Source organism: Lacerta agilis, chromosome 6 (genome assembly GCF_009819535.1).
Source record: "Lacerta agilis isolate rLacAgi1 chromosome 6, rLacAgi1.pri, whole genome shotgun sequence".
Taxonomy (NCBI): domain Eukaryota; kingdom Metazoa; phylum Chordata; class Lepidosauria; order Squamata; family Lacertidae; genus Lacerta; species Lacerta agilis.
In genome coordinates this window covers 75,242,075-75,259,655 of record NC_046317.1, presented here as the reverse complement: position 1 = coordinate 75,259,655, position 17,581 = coordinate 75,242,075, and the positions used below count along the sequence as shown (strand labels likewise).

General features: G+C 43.4%; 1 protein-coding gene across 3 annotated transcripts in view; it reads left to right on the top strand.

The window, feature by feature from the left end:
- Nucleotides 1–17,581, top strand: part of SULF2 (sulfatase 2) — a 193,265-nt gene that overhangs the window by 93,267 nt on the left and 82,417 nt on the right. For all 3 annotated transcript variants that reach the window (XM_033153510.1, XM_033153511.1, XM_033153509.1), the window contains exon 2: nucleotides 11,133–11,378. In XM_033153510.1, the coding sequence (XP_033009401.1) occupies nucleotides 11,204–11,378 (175 nt within the window). In that variant the 5' untranslated portion in view covers nucleotides 11,133–11,203. The remainder of the gene's footprint in view (nucleotides 1–11,132; nucleotides 11,379–17,581) is intronic.

Here is a 17,581-nt window from a genome sequence, read left to right as displayed (position 1 = left end):
TGCTATTCATTCTGTTTGGGTATTTCCTTGGCTTCTTTTTATGTAATGGCCAATAGAGAAATACGACGAAAATTCAGAGAAACAACCAATGTTCACAGCAGACATGGGGAGCCTGTGACATACATACCCAGTGTTGTGGGACTCCAACTCCCACCAGCTTTCACCAACATGGCTAATGATGAGGGATAATGGGAGTTGGAGTCCAGCAACTCTTGGAGCTTCACAAGTTCCCCTTCCCTTGTTTATGGAATCAAATTGAGAATGTGGTTCAAGTGCGTAAATGCTGAACTTGGCATTGTCACACAGTTCCTGCATAATGATGTCCATCTTGTGGCATAAGCCACAATTAACCATGCCATACAAGTGCACTGATGCTGCTGTTTGTGGTGACTCTAGACTACATAGCATGCATAAGAACTAGTCATAGTCTATTATGAATTAGGCTTTTCAACTGCCTCTGTCTTGCCAAAGTTTCATTGTCTGTAGTTGATTCTTGTGCACTTCCACCTCTGCACCCATCGCAGGGCAACTCCTACAAGGTTGGTGATGGTCATTGTCAATTGGTGTACCAGAAACAGGTCAGACTTTGACACAATAAATGTAAATTGAGTAGGCAAGTTGAACATATGATGGAGCAATTATGCAACCATGTTGCCACTTGCCCAAGGGCTGTATAGATCTGCTCAGTTCACATTACTGTATATTATTATTACTATTATTAAAAATTGTATACCGCCCTTCATCTGTAGATCTTAGGACAGCTCACATTCTCAGCATGCCAGTTAAGTAGTGTGAATTAGCCCATGGTCTTCTGACTTGACATGATGCTGTTTTTGTCAATTCAATAATACATTTGGGGGGGGGGGAATCTGTACTATATAATTCTGTGCTGAATAGTACTGCAGCTCTAGAATGACATCTTGACCACTCTGAATGTGGAAACATCTTCCAATGTCATGTTTATGAGAGGTTTGAAGCTGTTAATTAGATTTTACAACCAACATGGAGTTGACAGTTGCCTGCCTCTGTCAAATTAAAACGCATATTTCAGGAGCAAATAGGTTATTTCATTTTAAAAAAAAAAAACACCCCAAGTTTTCTTGCCTAGTTATTACAACCAAAACACATTTTGCAAAACACATTTTGATTGCAGGCTTTTAGTTGGTTGTAAAGGATACTTAGAGAGTACTTATTTTGATAATGACAGTGATGTAATGTGTGAAAATAGTTTAAACATCTGTGTAGGGAAGGTAAGCAGAAAAGTAATTATTTTGGTAAAAGATGTTTGAAAGCAAGCATGCTGCTTTATGCCTTCGCAAATAACTGTAATTTAACAGCTGTAAATACACATAAGAAACTGTAAGTTAAAACCATTTGAGTAATACCTATGTTTGCTTCTCTTGGTCTCCAACAAGAAATTCTACAGACAGGCATTTTATCAAAACCATGAGAGCTGTCTCAACAAGCTCACAATTTAATTTTAAATGCAGCGAAAGTGTACAGCAAAGTACAATAGTGATGATGGGTTGAAGGAAGAAAAATGATCCAGCAACTGGGGTTGCATAACATAATGGGGACTCAATATTTTGTTTGGAAGAATAATCAGGACAAACCTGCTTCCCAGGAAATGTTTGAGGGGGGAAAGAAGTGTGGTCAAAACCAACAATGATGGAGAGGCTGAAACTTTAACTCAGTAGTCGGTAAGAAATGTCATTCAAAGAAGCAGCCAGCTACTTGAGAGCTAAAAGAGAAAGTAATCCCTCTTTGTACTCACCAAGGGTATATTAATCATACAGATGCACTCAGTTGCAAATTCTATAAAGAAAAAGGTTGACTTATACCCTAAATTCCCTAGGTGGGTATCACTTCTCAATAAGAAATAGTGCCAACAAACTCCATGAACCTGACACGGTAACTTTTTGCTTGCCATAGCATAGATATGTGTTGTCTGTAAAGTCTTATTGGATGGTGTCCAATCAAATTCCATAACAGAAGTGATATGCATGCAGGCAGTACTTCTGAAGCAGCCATGACTCATTGGGAAAGTCCAGAAAGCATTTTCAAAGAGGAAATTCTCTGCTGTTTTCAGTACATTCGTCACAGTGCATATTTGAAAAATTTGTCAGTCTCCTGCCGGGCCATATGTGACAGGCTCCTGAGACTCAAGCCGGGAGCAAGTTCTGAACATGGGACATGAAGGATTCAAGGCTAGGATTTTTTTTAAAAAAAGAAAAAGAATTAGGAGAAGGCCAACAGAGCAATAAGGGGCCTTCCATAGTTCCAGTTACAGGTGGGTAGCCGTGTTGGTCTGCCATAGTCGAAACAAAATAGGAAATTCTGTTTCAGTGTATCTGAAGAAGTGTGCATGCACACGAAAGCTCATACCAAGAACAAACTCAGTTGGTCTCTAAGGTGCTACTGGAAAGAATTTCCTATTTTGTTAGAGCAATAAGGGATCTTCTTGACAGCAACAGGACAAAACAGGTCATGTGATACTTCTGGTAAGCTGCTCTGAGAGCCTAGGGGGATGCTAAAGGCAAAGTATAAGTGACTTATATAAATTAATGAATACTTCCTGCCACCCACAAAAGCTTTTCCTGCTTAGCTTAGCCCTAATCTCTGGTTTGAGCAGCACAGGAAACTGCTGGTATGTTTTGTGAAAACTGGCCTCATCTAATTGTGTTTTCCAGCGCCTTGCCAGGTGCCAGATGATAACATTTTGAGGCCAACGTGTTGTGTTTCCTTGGAGTGCTAATACACATTCTGAATTATCAAATGGAAATGGAAAACTGCTGCCTGGAATTGCCCTTAAAGACTGTGTCAAAGGCTGTATCCACATACATGATGAAGTCTGAGGTGTTGACTACCTACTGGGAGAAAAGTGAAACAGAATAAGGCTACATTCATTAAACAGGAGAGGATACCAACCTCTTATTCTGGTTTTTGGGGAATGTGAGGGAGGGGGAACACGTAGCCATAGACTTGCCATGGAGTCCTTATCTGGTGTGTTGCAGAGGTGGTAACTTTTGCTCCCTTTCCAGTATACAGTGCAAATCAGCTGGCTAGTAACTTGCAATCAAGTCACTGTGAAGATTGGGAAACACAGGTGTTTGCCAAAACCTCCCATCTCCCAGCTGTTGGCCTTCTCTTGAAGTGCAGAGGACCACGAACCCTGTCCATTTGAGCTTGAGGCATTCAGTAGGGTTATAGCTGCTGGTTCAATCCTTGCTGTTGCCCAGGTGCTCTGAATACCTGGGTATGATGTGTTGGCAGCCACTGGAATATTTTGCAGTCTAGGCTGGAGGCCAGGAATTTCCCTCTCCAGTTACATCCAACGTCTCTGGAGTGCTTCATAGCTCGTAGCTCTCCCAATGTCTCTTGCCTCCCAAACCCACAGGACCCTGGCTGACCCTGGCTGCTGGAGCCTGCTTAAGGACTGCGCCCATTATAGGGACTGGTCACCATGCCACAAGATCATCTTGGGGCACCCAAGGGGCAAAATCATTGTTGGGGGGGGTTGTTTTTGTTTTATATTGCTCAATATAGCAGGAGCCAGCTTCCCTTCAGGCTTCTCTTGTGGATGCACACAAACCTCAAGCTGCTCCTGTGTGTTCTTCACACAGGAAAACACCATCTTTCCCGTAGGTGCTGGCTTCTCCACTTCCTTCTACTCCCCCTTTTCCACAGCAGGCTCCCAGGGAGCAGAGAAATCAATCAACAGCAGCTCTTGCACGCTCACAGGCACCTCCAATTCCTCCTTTTCTGCAGCAAGCTCGCAGGGAGTTGATAAGTCAATTAGCGGCAGCTCCTCTGCTCCATCCAGAACTCCCCACCCCCACCCCGCCTTCAGCTACAGATTGCATCTCTTCACAGTCCAAGCCGCTCAGCTGCCCATCCACACTCTGGATCTCTTTCCTTTTAGGTCAGGGGTCGGCAAACTAAGGCCCGGGAGCCGGATCAGCCCAATTGCCTTCAGGGTCCAGCCTGTGGACTCTCCGTGGATCGGTTTGGGGATTCTGTTCATTTGGGCGGTGCCATTTCCCCCCCAGCGCTGTTCCATTCCCCCCCTCTCCTTCACATACACTGCAGCGGTGCCTCCTCCCTCCCTCCTCCTGGCTTCTTCCCGCCCTGCCTAGAGGAGGATGGGGGCTAGGCTGAGCTGGCTGAGTGCCATTTTAAGCAGCCCCTCTCTGGAGCCAGCCCTTTTGCATTGCTCATCTTCCCTCCGCCGCCACCGCCCTGGTGCTCCTGTGAGACAGAGAGCAGAGTGGATGAGCTCCCTCTCCTTACCCACGAGAAGCAGCAACAGTGGCGGCAGCAATTCCTGGGAAGGTAAGCGCAGCGACTGGGGCTGGGGGGGCGGGGGAAGAGGACTACTTCCCCCCTCGCCTCTTCTTCCAGCTCCCCCCTCCCGGTGCTGCTTCTCTAGCCTGCCACAAGGTCTAAGGGACAGTGGACCAGCCCGCAGCTTAAAAAAATTGCCGACCCCTGTTTTAGGTGCTATTCAGCTTGGCTCCTGGGTCACTTTTAACCCCTTTGTGGCTCTCACGTCATATGGAGTCACACTTTTCTCTCCATGCAGACTTCTCATGGACTCTGCTTGCAGCTGCTTCATTTCATTGAACAACTGGTTCTGCTGCTCCATCCGCTGTTCAAACAGTTGGCCTCACTGCAGGGTCATTTTGCCAAACATCTGGCTTTGCTGTCCCATCTGTTGCTGGAGTTGCTGCTGGAGCATCAACCTGAAGTGCTCCATGAATGCCTTTCCCCCTCCATCATGAATTCAGACACACCTTGTCCACAGGGGTTTCCTCCAGGAAACAGAAATCCTACTTTTAACACCAGTGGTACCTGCCATCCCAGTCTCTGAGCATTCTTTGAGATACCAGGCATTTCCATGTGTCTGTGTTTCCTTTTGGAAATGAGGCACAGTGGAGACTGTGGTGTCTTGATGATATAAGGTTTATTTACACATATATACAATCTGAGCCTACAATGGAGGGCCTCACAGCATTAACACCCCAAAGGGTCTTGTTTCTCTCATAGCTGCAGCCTTGGATCAAAACAGAAATCAGCCATAGCTCTCTGACACTCTGATTCAGCCTTTTACAGCCTGAAACATCACTGCCAAAACCCCATCTTAAACTCAGCTCTAAAATTCTACCTCAAAACTCTCCTTTGTCTTTCAAACTAACTCTGAGTTGAGGGAGGGAGGCTTCCCATTTTCCATCTGGCACAGCGTCCCCTCTCTCTGACTTTACTGATGGCCCATTACCTTTACCCATGTCTGGTAGCCCATTATAACATTCCAAGCATGCATTAAATTCTAAGACCTATCAGACCCAGGAATTTAGGGCAATCTGGCACCCACAAACTCTAGCACCCACAACTCGTAACACTATGTTGGTGCAGATGGGGCCTTATTATTTAAGACGACAGCCTGAAAGCAACAGCATTCCTTCCTTGTGATGTCTTTCAGTTACAGGAAAGCTAGTAGTGACGTTAAACAGTAAAAATAAGCAGCACTCCAGTCCAGTGCACTAACTGGGATGGGGTGCAGTTGCACTAGCTGTTCTTGTAATGTTCTTGTGAAAACAGCTGGTATGGCTGTCTGCACAATGAGACCAGAAACTCTCCCCCCCCCCCGGTCTGAATTTAGCCACGCTCTAGCAATTTTATTTTTCATTAACATTGAACTACTGTTCTACTATCACCCCTTAAATTAAATCTAAGTTTGTACAGACACCGGTTTCATTGAATTATCAACCCCCCCCCAAGGGAACCTGCTCAAGGTAAGTGATGTTTCTCTTACTGCCCTGTCACATCACAGGTCCTTCCTATGTGCTCATGCCAGAAAGACATGGCAGCAGAATCGTATGCCTGTTTACTCAGAAGTAAGCCTCTCCTCGTTCACTGCGGTTAAGAGTTATGCAGCTCCCAGTTCACTATTGCAATTCAGTTTTGCTATTGCTGCTGCAGGTGTAAGAAATCTTGGTCATAATTTCTCAGACCAATAGCTTTGTCACAGCTTCAGAACCCTTTCAATCATGGCCTATCAGTGCAAAAGGAATCTGTGGCAATGATGTGCAGATAGGTTTACTTAGAAAAGGTGAGGGCTTCTTGTTATTTCTTTATGAACATAATGATAACTTCATTTCACAAAGCAAAGATTGCTGTGCTATGGTTCCCCCCCCCCTTCTGCTCAGCCACTTCTAGTCTTCGGGGGGGGGGGGAGATTCCCCTTGTGTCACTTTTAATTGATTCCCATCGCATTAGATCTTGTTGTCAGCCTTTATAATGGCAGTGTGCAAGGAATTTTATCAAAAATTGACTCTTTGATTCCTTGAACTGATGAAATAATTGGAACTTGATATGCCCAGTACAGCTTCTTTATAATTTTACCTTCCATTGTAATAAGAAAAACCCTCTAGGTCAGAAGACCACGAATTCTAATTATTGCATTCGCCTAAGTCTTAAAGCATGAGAACTGCTAAAAGTAATAAGCGAACCTCCGTAAGAATGAATTTGCTTTGGATCATATCCAAGCAGTCTTTTATTTGTAAAACAGCTTGTATTCCCCTTTTCTGCCTCAGAAAGGAGTTGCTGGTTACCAGGTATATACAACCACAAAAATTAAAAAAAACAGGAGCAACCCATCATTAGAACCATCAACAAAACAAAGCAAGACTAAAAGCAGCATCAAAACTGCCAAAAGGCATCAAGAGCACAGAAAGCCAGGGCTAACAATAGATAAGATTAAGTAACAACAGGATCAAAAGGTTGTTTAAGAAGACATGTTTTCAAAGGCTGGCAGAACGCAAAATAGAAACAAAGTCAACCTAACTTCTTGAGGCATAGAGGCTATGGGGTGCTGCCACAGAAAAAGCCCCCTTGCACACTACCACCAATTTTGCCTCAGAGGGCGGTGGCACGGCAAGATCCATCTAGTTCAGCTTTTGGTTTTCAACTATCTGGAGTTACTTGGGATTGAGCCTGGGGCCTTCTGCACACAGAGTTTATGCTCTTCCACCGAGCTACAATTCCTCCCGAAGCTTGCAAGCAAGGTGCAAATATTCTTGCTTGTCTCTATAACCTGTTGTCAGAATTTGGCTATCAAGGCTATTGGCCACTGGTAGATTTATCGTCCGTGAAGCTGTGTGGTCCCCATTTAAAGCTATCTAGTGATTTGGGAAGTCTTCCAGTTTTTATGCACGATTGCTAGGGCTGCAACATCATCTCTGTGCTCCCCCTAAAGCAGCTTGATCCTTTCTGCTGTGATTCAGTGCACCCTCTGCTCCAGGAATATGTGTGCAAAAACCTATTTGAAAAGCAAAACTTTAACACACAGGAGTTCTTAAAACATTTATTTCCTCAGTCTATTATAGAGGGATCTCATCTATTATTGTGAGATTACGTTGGCTATAAGCCGTGAGAGAGCAGTTAGCTTGCCCTTTCTGATTGGTAATGCTTCTCCACCACACCCAAAACAAGGCTTTGTATCTGAGCATTAGCCTGGTAGCCTTAGGCAAAAAGGAATGGCTTTCAAAGAGGGTTAGACAAATCCATGCAGGAAAAGACTATGGTCTACATCTATTGGAGGCAGTTTTCCTCTGAATGCCGGTTGCTGGGAACCACAAGTGGGAAGACTGTTGCTGTTCTCAGGTCTGGCTTGTGGGCTTCCCAGAAGAGGCATCTGGTCAGGGGCGGAGGAAGGGGGAGCGATGGGAGCACATGCCCCGGGCAGCACGATTCCGGTGGGGTTCCATTGCAGCTGCCCCCCGCCTGCGCTGGGCACCCCGCCCCTAGAACGCACGCCGCGCCCCTGCGGGCAGCACATCACACCCCCAGGATGTTTACCCCCGCCCCTTTGGGTGGCGCATCCCACCCCCGGAACAAGATGGTGGACTAGGTGGACCATTGACCTGATCCAACAGTCTCTTCATACGTTCTTAATCACATGCATGCAAGGGAGTAGACGGAGGAAAGAGGGATGAAGGCTCCATCCCTCCTCTGTGCTCACCATGGAAACCAAGCAGATAAGCCCTCTCTTCTGCACCAGCATAGAAATGCTGCAGTAAGGACCCAGTTCCCTATCCCATCTTCTGCCCCCACATCCCTGCAGGCTAGTAGTTTTTAATACGCTAGTAACCCTTGTGGGGCTTACATAAAAGGCTGTGGGATAGTGACAGGATAGGGTCAAATCACCACATACACAAGTCTGGACCCTTGCAATTGTTCTATGACACCTTCCTTTAATTTGGACTGCCCTGCTTTTTATCTTGCCTTAAACTCATCTCTGTTTCTCATGTCTCATCCAGGAACTGGGTTGCTAAAGGAAATGGGAAAGGACAGATCCACCAGGTTTTCATGCAGGAAGTGAAACTCTGCCTTCCCATTCTTTACAGCAACTTCTCTCATACACATGTCTCAGCCAAGCTTGTGCTTGATAATAAAAAGCAACCACCACATATATATACACATTCGTATATTGATGGGGGACAATATGCATCAGAGTTTTTAATTGTAGTCCAGAATTAGTATTGTGGCTTGGAGGCAAAAAACGATGGTTTCCAGTTTCTACTATAATGCATTTGGAAGAGGTAGAATGGAACATTTCCTGTTCCATTAAGGCTGCTGTGGTTTTTAGTCCTGCATCCTGAAATGCTTGCTATTTGCATATTATTATAAGCCCATAGATTTTCCTTGATTGACCTTATAGGGCAGGGGTATAAAAACCCAACCAAGCTGAGAAGGTGAATTCCCCACCCATCACCAGCCTTTAGGCTGCTTTTGTGATTTTTAGGAGTGCCACTTGATTAAACAAACCTTAGCGTGAGTTTAAGCAACTAATTGATTTCCTTGGATCGGTTTCCATATTAGAAACAAACAAAAAAGAGTTCAGAAATAAGAAAGCATCCTTTGAAGCTCTGGGTTAAAATTGGATGCAAAAAGACTGAGGGGGAGAGAAACAGAATATAGGGCCACAACCTTACACTGTATCAGATAATAGGTCCATCAAGCTCAGTACTGTCTATTCTGCATTAACTGGTGGCAGCAGTTCTTTTGGGGTGTTTCCAAGTCCACCCTGGAGATGCCAGGGACATGGGACCTTCTACATGTAAAGCATGTGCTCTACCACTAACCTTTTTTGGTGCAGGCTGTAGCCATGGACATGCTATGTGAGCTGATGGTGAATTTAGGGTGACCCAATGCAAAAATCCTGAGGATCCATGTGGCTTTGTAACCATGTTTCTGCACCATTGCAGCCCCACGAAACAGTGGATGCATGGTTTTTTTGGTGCAGGCTGTATCCATGGACATGCTATGTGAGCTGATGGTGAATTTGGGGTGACCCAATGCAAAAGTCCTGAGGATCCATGCGCTTTTACCTCCCCCCGCCCAGGCAGCCTCCTTTATTGCTAGTCCCTTATCTCCCTCCAATCTCTTGGAATCAGCTGCTGAGCGGGAGGCAGCCTCTTCCCCCCCCCCCCCCGCAGCTCTGGTGCCTTATTCTCAGCTGCACAGCAGTAGCAGTAGCGAGGAAGGCACAGAGGGTGGAAAGGGCAAGCGGGAGCCATGCTCGCTCCTCTCCTTCTCCGCCTCCGCAGCACCCCTTTCAATCACGCTCCGATCCCTGCCCTTGCGAGAGAGGCAGGCAGTGGTGGTGGGATCAGTGGCCCGGAATGGGCTGCTCCTCCCCCCGCTACTGCCCTCCTCACTCGAGTATAAGCCGAGGGCAGCTTTTTCAGCACAAAAAATGTGCTGAAAAACTCGGCTTATACTCGAGTATATACGGTGTTTCCCCCTCCCCCCAAAAAAGAGAGGGTAGTGGGGAGAGAAAGATAAAAGGATGCCTGTTGGGCCAGGAAAGAACAAAGGGCATAAAGGTGAGATTGAGTTGAAGACAAGTGTAGTAAAGGGCGACAAGAATGGGCGGAAAGAAGAAGCTGCCCTGGGGTGCATAGAGAAAAGGTGGATAACTAGGAAATGTGGCTGCAGAGAGGCCTGGGGGAACTGAAAGAGAGCGTGTAGGAAGAGAGCATGTACACATGGAGTTGACCGGAATTAAGAACCTCTGAGAAAAATTGTAACAAGTTTGCTTCTTGGCACAGTAAATAACTCTCTCTGGCAGTTAGTTGTGTGTGTTTTTGGTTTGTTTTCAGCGTGGGACCTCTGCCTTTTGTCTCCTCCTTTCAACATGGACCCATTGCCCTGTGAAAACAATCCAGATCTTGTGTGGCATAGCATGAAGCATCCTCCCACAGAATTGTTCAGAATTGTGTTTGCAATGCTATCCTAAATAATTTGATTTTTTTCCAGGACACATGGAAACAAATCTAGTTGTGGTATAAGTAGGCACGCTTTCATTCCACCAGGGTGGAGTTGGGCATGAAAGTCATGGGATTAACTTGAGTATAGACAGTTTTATAATATACTGATGTGGGAAATAAGAGACTTGGCTGTTGTGTAAACCGTGAGGGTCTTAATCTTGCTTTGGACTAACACTGCTTCATTTCAAGCTTATAAACCCCATTCAACATTTCAGGTTATTTTTCTGCTTCATAGATATGACTAAATGTGTGGGTCTGTTTTTATATTTAAAAAATATTGGTGTGTGTGTGTGTGTGTGTGTGTGTGTGTTTGTGTGTGTTTACATGGATGTGTAGAAAAAAAATACTGAAGGCATTTTTTTTTTAAACTGGTGAACTCTGTGTTGTGTTTGCTGTGTACTGCACAGTTGTTCCATTACAATGATCAGCTAAAGCATGAAGGGGAGATGCATGCCTTCAAACTAGAGGACATTCTAGAGGGCATGTGCTGGGAAATTACTGTAGGCAATGTCTTTTTCATGGGTGTCCACTGCCTATTTACAGAAAGCTCTTTTCCTACCACTTGATCAATGTTAATTGGCCCTGCCTCCTAGCAGACACAAGTGGTGTGGTTAGGGTGCAGATGGTGTGGGGTTATTTATAGGCCTTTTAAAGTTTTCATCCTTAAAAGAGGAACTGACTCTTAATGTGTTGTTGTTTCTTTGCATTAGAAACAATGATTTATACATTCTGTTGATACTTTCACCACATCCATACTCACCTGCTTTCTCTCTCTCTCTCTCTTTTTTGTCCTGCTCATAGATCTGCCTTTGAAGAAGAAATAGACAACATCCCCTCACCTTTATTTGCATGTTCTTCAGAATTGGTGCAATATGGCACAGCGTAGCATCGCCGTGGGATTATTAGCAATGACTCTCTTATCCTTGCTGGGTGACAGTTCAGCTTTCCTGCTAAATCAGCGTCTGAAGGGAAGGTTTCAAAGGGACCGCAGGAATATCCGTCCAAACATCATCCTTGTCCTCACTGATGATCAGGATGTAGAACTTGGTAAGATCCAGAGAGGTTTGCTTAACAGTAATTGATACATGTGCAATGGGTTTCACTTTTGCCTACACCGGTGCAGAATTTCATCTAGATCCATACCTGAGCTATAACAGCCAAACTTCCAGACTATGAATAAACTATTGCGAAAAGGGTCTGAGTACAAAGGATCATCAAACAGTTCCTAATCCTCCCTTTTTTATATGAAAACTGCCAATATCGACAGTTAAATAAAAGTCTTTTGCTCTATTGTTCATTAGTAACCAGGTGTTCTGAAGTTGTTTAAGCTGAAACTCAGGTACACCTGACATTGCATGTGACGTGTGTATTCACTTTGTGCATGCTTTGTTCATTTTCAGATATGGGTAACTCATAAATATGCAGGGTTGTGTCCCAGGGGTCCACACACATATGCAAAAATGCACAAAGCCAGGAACATCTGGAGCTGGGCCCACTGCAAGATGGAAGGCTGCTTACCTGACTTTGGGAAGGCAGTGCAAAGGCTCTGGCAGGGTCCTAGAGCCCTCCCACCTCCTTTCCAAAGTTCTGTAAGCATATGTTAAATAAGCATAAGATGCAAGTTACCTGTATCCAACACTCTTAACTACTACACCATACTCACTATCCAGTGTCTGCCATCATGAGATATGAATCTCGTAAAGAGAAGGGTGGAGTCTACCACTGATGCAATTCCATTGTCTACAATCAGAGTTGGGCTGTGTGCAAAGTGTCTTTGCTGATTCAGCTGATGCACTGTATGGAACAATGGAGAAGGAGGGATGAGCTGCAGTTGTCCTTTTGATGGTCAAAATTGAGTTAATTATGTCTCTCTTACAGATAATAACATGGAATCATATCACACAACAAACATACAGACCCCAGCCCCGCACACAAATAAAGGGATAAATTGGAAATAGTAGGATGAAGAGAAAATATAAAAAACCCATTTATTTTAATTAAAAGGTGACCTCAAGGCTTGTCCTCCTTAATTTTGTAGCATTCATTTTATCTTTTAAAAATTCATTTAATTTTTGTTTGCTAATTTTACAAAGGAAGGAGAATTTAAAAGAACTGAGGGCAATTAAATAATAAAGTAAAATAAGTAATCTGTAAGGAATACTATTAGTAACACACACACACACACACACACAGTCATCAGTACATATATCTGAAGTTAAACATGCAAGTTAAGCTTTCCAGATGTCTAGATAGGTAACCACACAAAACCTGATAACTATATGAAATATATATTTCAAATGTATCCAGGGCGGTGAGGTCCTCAGGCCATTGCATTATGAATGGTAGTATAAGTCTCTTAGCAACAATAAGGACTTGCAAAACCCACTTTTGTGGTCTGGCTGATAATCCATATACTATAGAAATATAATTTAAAAGTACATGAACATCTGCAAATATCAAGCATTTCAGCAATAAAAGATTGATTTAAAACAAAAACAAAAAAACCCACTTCTTGTCTTTTGCATACCTGATTTGTAATTGCTCAAGAAATACTGAATTCAAGACTTCACCTTCATTTCTGATGCTGGTGGCCCATTTCACAAGTGGAAGTCGTAACTGTAGATAACAAAGACCAAACAAGGCTTTTGGTTTTGCAATAACAATTTGGTGCAGTGGTTAAAGTGATTTAGATTTTCTTTCCTAAACTAATATTTGGGAAATGGTGTAAGTAACTGAGATGGGGGGGTGATAATGGTTTAATGTTAGGTCATTCCATATTAGATAGAGAGCTACTTTGTTCCAGTTAAGTTCATCATAGACTATTTCACATATGATGACTACATGGAGGGAGCGAACAGCAATATGCAGACAGTTGATTGCTCTGGTGTCCCATGCATTCAGCTGAATGTCTGAACGCTGCAGCACACAGTGATGGCAAGGGGATGCCTTGGGCAGTGACCCCATAGCATGAGAGGTTACAAGCATGCCCTTATTTTTGAACTATGAAATGTTGGAATTGGTACACATAGTTTAAAAAGTGGCTGCTAGCTTGAACATATGTTTTGTAGCTGACAGTGCAATTTTTCCACATGCCCATTGAGTTCAATAGGATGTCTAGGTATACTTGTACAGTATAGGACTGCAGCACAGCCTGCAAGTGTTGGGAGATTTCATTGCTGTTCATTTTATGCTGTTGCAGCCTCTAATGGATAAGAAATACATATCCTGTTGATGAGCACGTTCTTCTGTTTTTCTTTAGGAGCATTAAAATAGAATTTCCATGTTGCGCAACATATTTTTGTGGAATAGAAATCCAAAGAAGCAATACTCTGCTCCTGCAGCTATAGGCATTAACAAAGGAAACATCCTTTTCCATGATGCTCCTCTTTTTCATTTTTTTAAAAAAAATCACAAATGGCATTTAGATGTATTTTTAAATTCATAAAGTGGCTAAAGCATCTCTACGGCAATTGGGGGGGGGGGGGGAAGAATTGCATCATGTTTTAAATTCAGCCAGGTTAGGTAAGGTTTTTATCTCACCGTTTTGGTGAGAATGTGGTGTGTTTTAGAGCTAGACAGACCCATTTCAATAATGCATATTCCGAAAAGCTGTGCACATTATCTCAGTCTCCTGTGACTAAAATCCAGAGGGTGGTCCTTAAAAATTTATCACGATCTGTTTTATGCCAGCCTGCTTGTCTCTGATGCAATTGTCAAAGTCCTCTGGGTGGTGTACTTCCTTTCTCCAGATGATCTGTTGTCTCTCGCCAATTTCAAGCACAATGGCCCATGTGTCCACACACATTAAGATCTGGCCAGAAAGAATGCATTTTGTGGAGCCAGAGGGTGGTGTTCCTCAGGCCTCATTAGAAGATCCATGAGACCACAACATATTAGCTTGAAATAAGATTTTTCCTTAAATCAGCTTTAGGCAGACGTGTCCAACTAGATCAGTCAGAATGGGCGCACTGAGTTAAAGTGTTGTGATAGATGCAATGTGCCCGTTGCAGTTTTTATCTCTTATCAAGTGGAAGTGAACTTGGCTTTTGGAAGAGCTTGTTCATGTTTGTTACAGTGATGGGAATTATGAGACATTAATGGAGCACATTCAGGGGGCCATGTGGTGTACAGGTGGAGCACAAATTTAACAAGTGAGTATGTGCTGCTTACGTTGTTCTCAAGCTCCTTAACAAGACTTTGGAAAATATTGAGGACTTCAGTGCTCTTAAAATGTCAGGTTCTAGATTCTGGAGGCATCTAAACATGAAAAGAAAGAAAGAAAAATGCAGAACCAATTGCTCCTGAAATGCAGAAATCCAGACACTTGAGAGAAAATTGCATTGTTATACGTGAATATAAGGGAACTCGTACACTTTCAGTGCAAACTTCAGTGACTATTAGCCATGATGGCTATGTTCTACCTCCACTGTCAGAGGCAGTTTATCTCTGGACAGCAGGTGTTGGGAAATGTAGGTGGGCAGAGTGCTGCTACAATCATCGTCCTGATTATGGGCTTCCCATAGGCATTTGGTTGGTCACTGTGGACTAAATGGGACATTAGCCTGATCTAGGAGAACTCTTCTTAAGTCCTTGTGCTGCAGGAAACAAGCCCCACCGAACCGGGTGGGACTTAATTATGAGTAAGCATGCTTATAATTGTACTCGTATTGATGTCTATGAGCTTTGCATGACAAAATACAAAGGAAAAGCTGAAAAAATGCACAGAAATGTCAGAATTAGAAAGGCTATCAAGCAATATCTAATTCATACCATAGATAGATAGATAGATTCATGCTTTCAAACTGTCTTCAGTTATTTGTTTCATTCCCCAGTTCTGGAGATGAGGACACACACAATTCTTTCCTAATGATATTTTTATTTACTTGAACCATTTGAAGACCAGGTTTCACCCAAAACCAAGAACAGGGTTGCTTACAACGATAATAAAATGCTATTGTCATATTGAAACAATTCTTAAAAACCAACTAATAAAATAGAATAGAATGCGCAGGAGTGAGAAATAGTTACTTGAAAATAAGACCCATTAATTTAGGTGGGGCTTTCTTTCAAATAAGCATTATAAGCCATGCAGGTTTAATCTAAGTCTGCTTTCCCTGAAAGCAACCTGCTGCCTTTTTGTCTACATGTCCATATCAGTAAAGAACAATAGGCACCTGTCTCTTTTTTTTTTTTTGGAAGCCTTTTAAATAATTGGAGATTGATATCAAATTCCTTTTAATCTTTCCTCATATTGTATGCTTTAAAGCTTGGTTGGCCTCCAATTTGCTATACCCTTGTTAAATTAAGGCTACTAAAGAGACCAATTTCTCCAGCAGTGGCCAGTTCCCATGCTATTATTACTTCCTATGGGCCAAAGTAGACATTAAATTGGAGACGCTTGAATGATCTCTTGATTTTTGTTTAATAGAAAGCAGCCACTGGAGGCTGCCTGCTTAACCAGACCTTAACCCTTCCCCATCCTCATTTTGTCCTTTCAAAATCATCTTTCTCAAGCTGCTTGGGCAGGTGGGCAGGCAGGCAGGAGGGTTAATCTGCCCCTAGCTGATGCTCTTCTCTTTTCGATTGCAATCTCAAAGGCTGCTTCTCAGTATGTGTGTATGCTAGTAATAGCTATATAATACATTGATCCTTTGATAGTGGGGAAAAAGAGGTCTGGTATGCATGAAAAATTATGGACTTATGTGATGATAGGCCACCTGCATGGTTGAATTTCTAGCATCACAATTTGGCTGCGTTTGGATATAATTCTAAGCCAAACTGTGGTTTACCACAAGGGCACTGGTGGATAGGGTAAGTACTTTTTGTACTTTCATGTTCCTTTTAGCTTCATGTGGCAATTAAGACTTGGCTTAGCATGTGTCAAAAACCCAGATTTCATGGTTAAGTGCTCTCCTCCTGAAAGGTTTGCTCTTGGCTGCAGATCGTGGTTAAGGAGGAAAGAGTTCAAGCACCACCACAGACTTGGATGACACATTTAGCTGCTGCACTGTGGCCGGGGGAGGAGGGTATAGCTTGTTGACGGACCGAACCCAAAGAGTGCTCATTAATGGTACCTCATCATCCTGGAAAAAAGTGACAAGTGAGGCGTCATAGGGTTCTGTCCTGGGCCTGTTGTTGTTTTATGTCTTTATAAATGACTTGGATTAAGGAATTGAGGGGATGCCCATCAAATCTGCAGGTGGGTGGGTAGCTAATGCTGCAGAAGACAGAAGTGGGATTCAGGGTGTCCTTCACAGATTGGAGAATTGGGCCGAAACTAACAACATGAATATCCACAGGGACAAATAAAAGGTTCTGCACTTAGGCAGGAATAACCAACTGCACAAATATAAGATGGGGGACACCTGGCTTGCCTGTAGTACATGTGGAATAGATCCAGGGCTCTTAGTAGACCACAAGTTTAATATGAGTCAATAGGGTGATGCCGTAAGGGGGGAAAGCTAATGCTGTTCTGTGCTGCATCCACAGAAGTATAGTGTCCAGATCATGGGAAGTAATAGTACTGCTCTGTCAGACCACACCTGGAGTAGTCTAGATGTGTCCAATTCCAAGTGCCACAATTAAAGGAGGATATTGACAAGCTGGAATGTGTACAGAGGGGTGCAGTCAAGGATCTGGAAACCAAACCTTATGAGGCAGTTGGGTATATTTAGCCTGGAAAAGAGGAGGCTAAAAGGGATCAAGCTTGATTTGTCCTGCTCTGGAGGGTAAGACTCAAACCAATGGATTCAACTTACAAGATGATAGAATCCAACTAAGCATCAGGAAGAACTTTCTGGTGTTAAGAGCTGTTTAACAGTAGAACAAACTCTCTTGGAAGGTGGTGGACTCTCCTTCCTTGGAGGCTTTTAAGCAGAGGTTTTGTTGATATTCTTGCATTGCAGATGGTTGGACTAGATGACCCTTGGGATCCCTTCAAACTCTACAGTTCTATTCTGTGAACAGGGAGGCCAAGCAGGTTCATGCGGTCCTGGTAAGCCATAGTTGGCTTACTGTGACAAGCAAACTAGGCCTTGGTATTGATCAGATACAGGGTTGTTGTTACTTTTGTATGAAGTAAATTAATCGAGGCTTAGTTCTCAGTGGCAATTCTGGGTTGTACCACTTGAGAATGAGTGGTACAAGTGGTTGCACTACTTAATTCACATGAGAATTACCGGTAAGTTCACATGAGCTTACCGTCATTGCATGCTCCTTCCTACAAAACATACATTCCACACAAAGCAGCA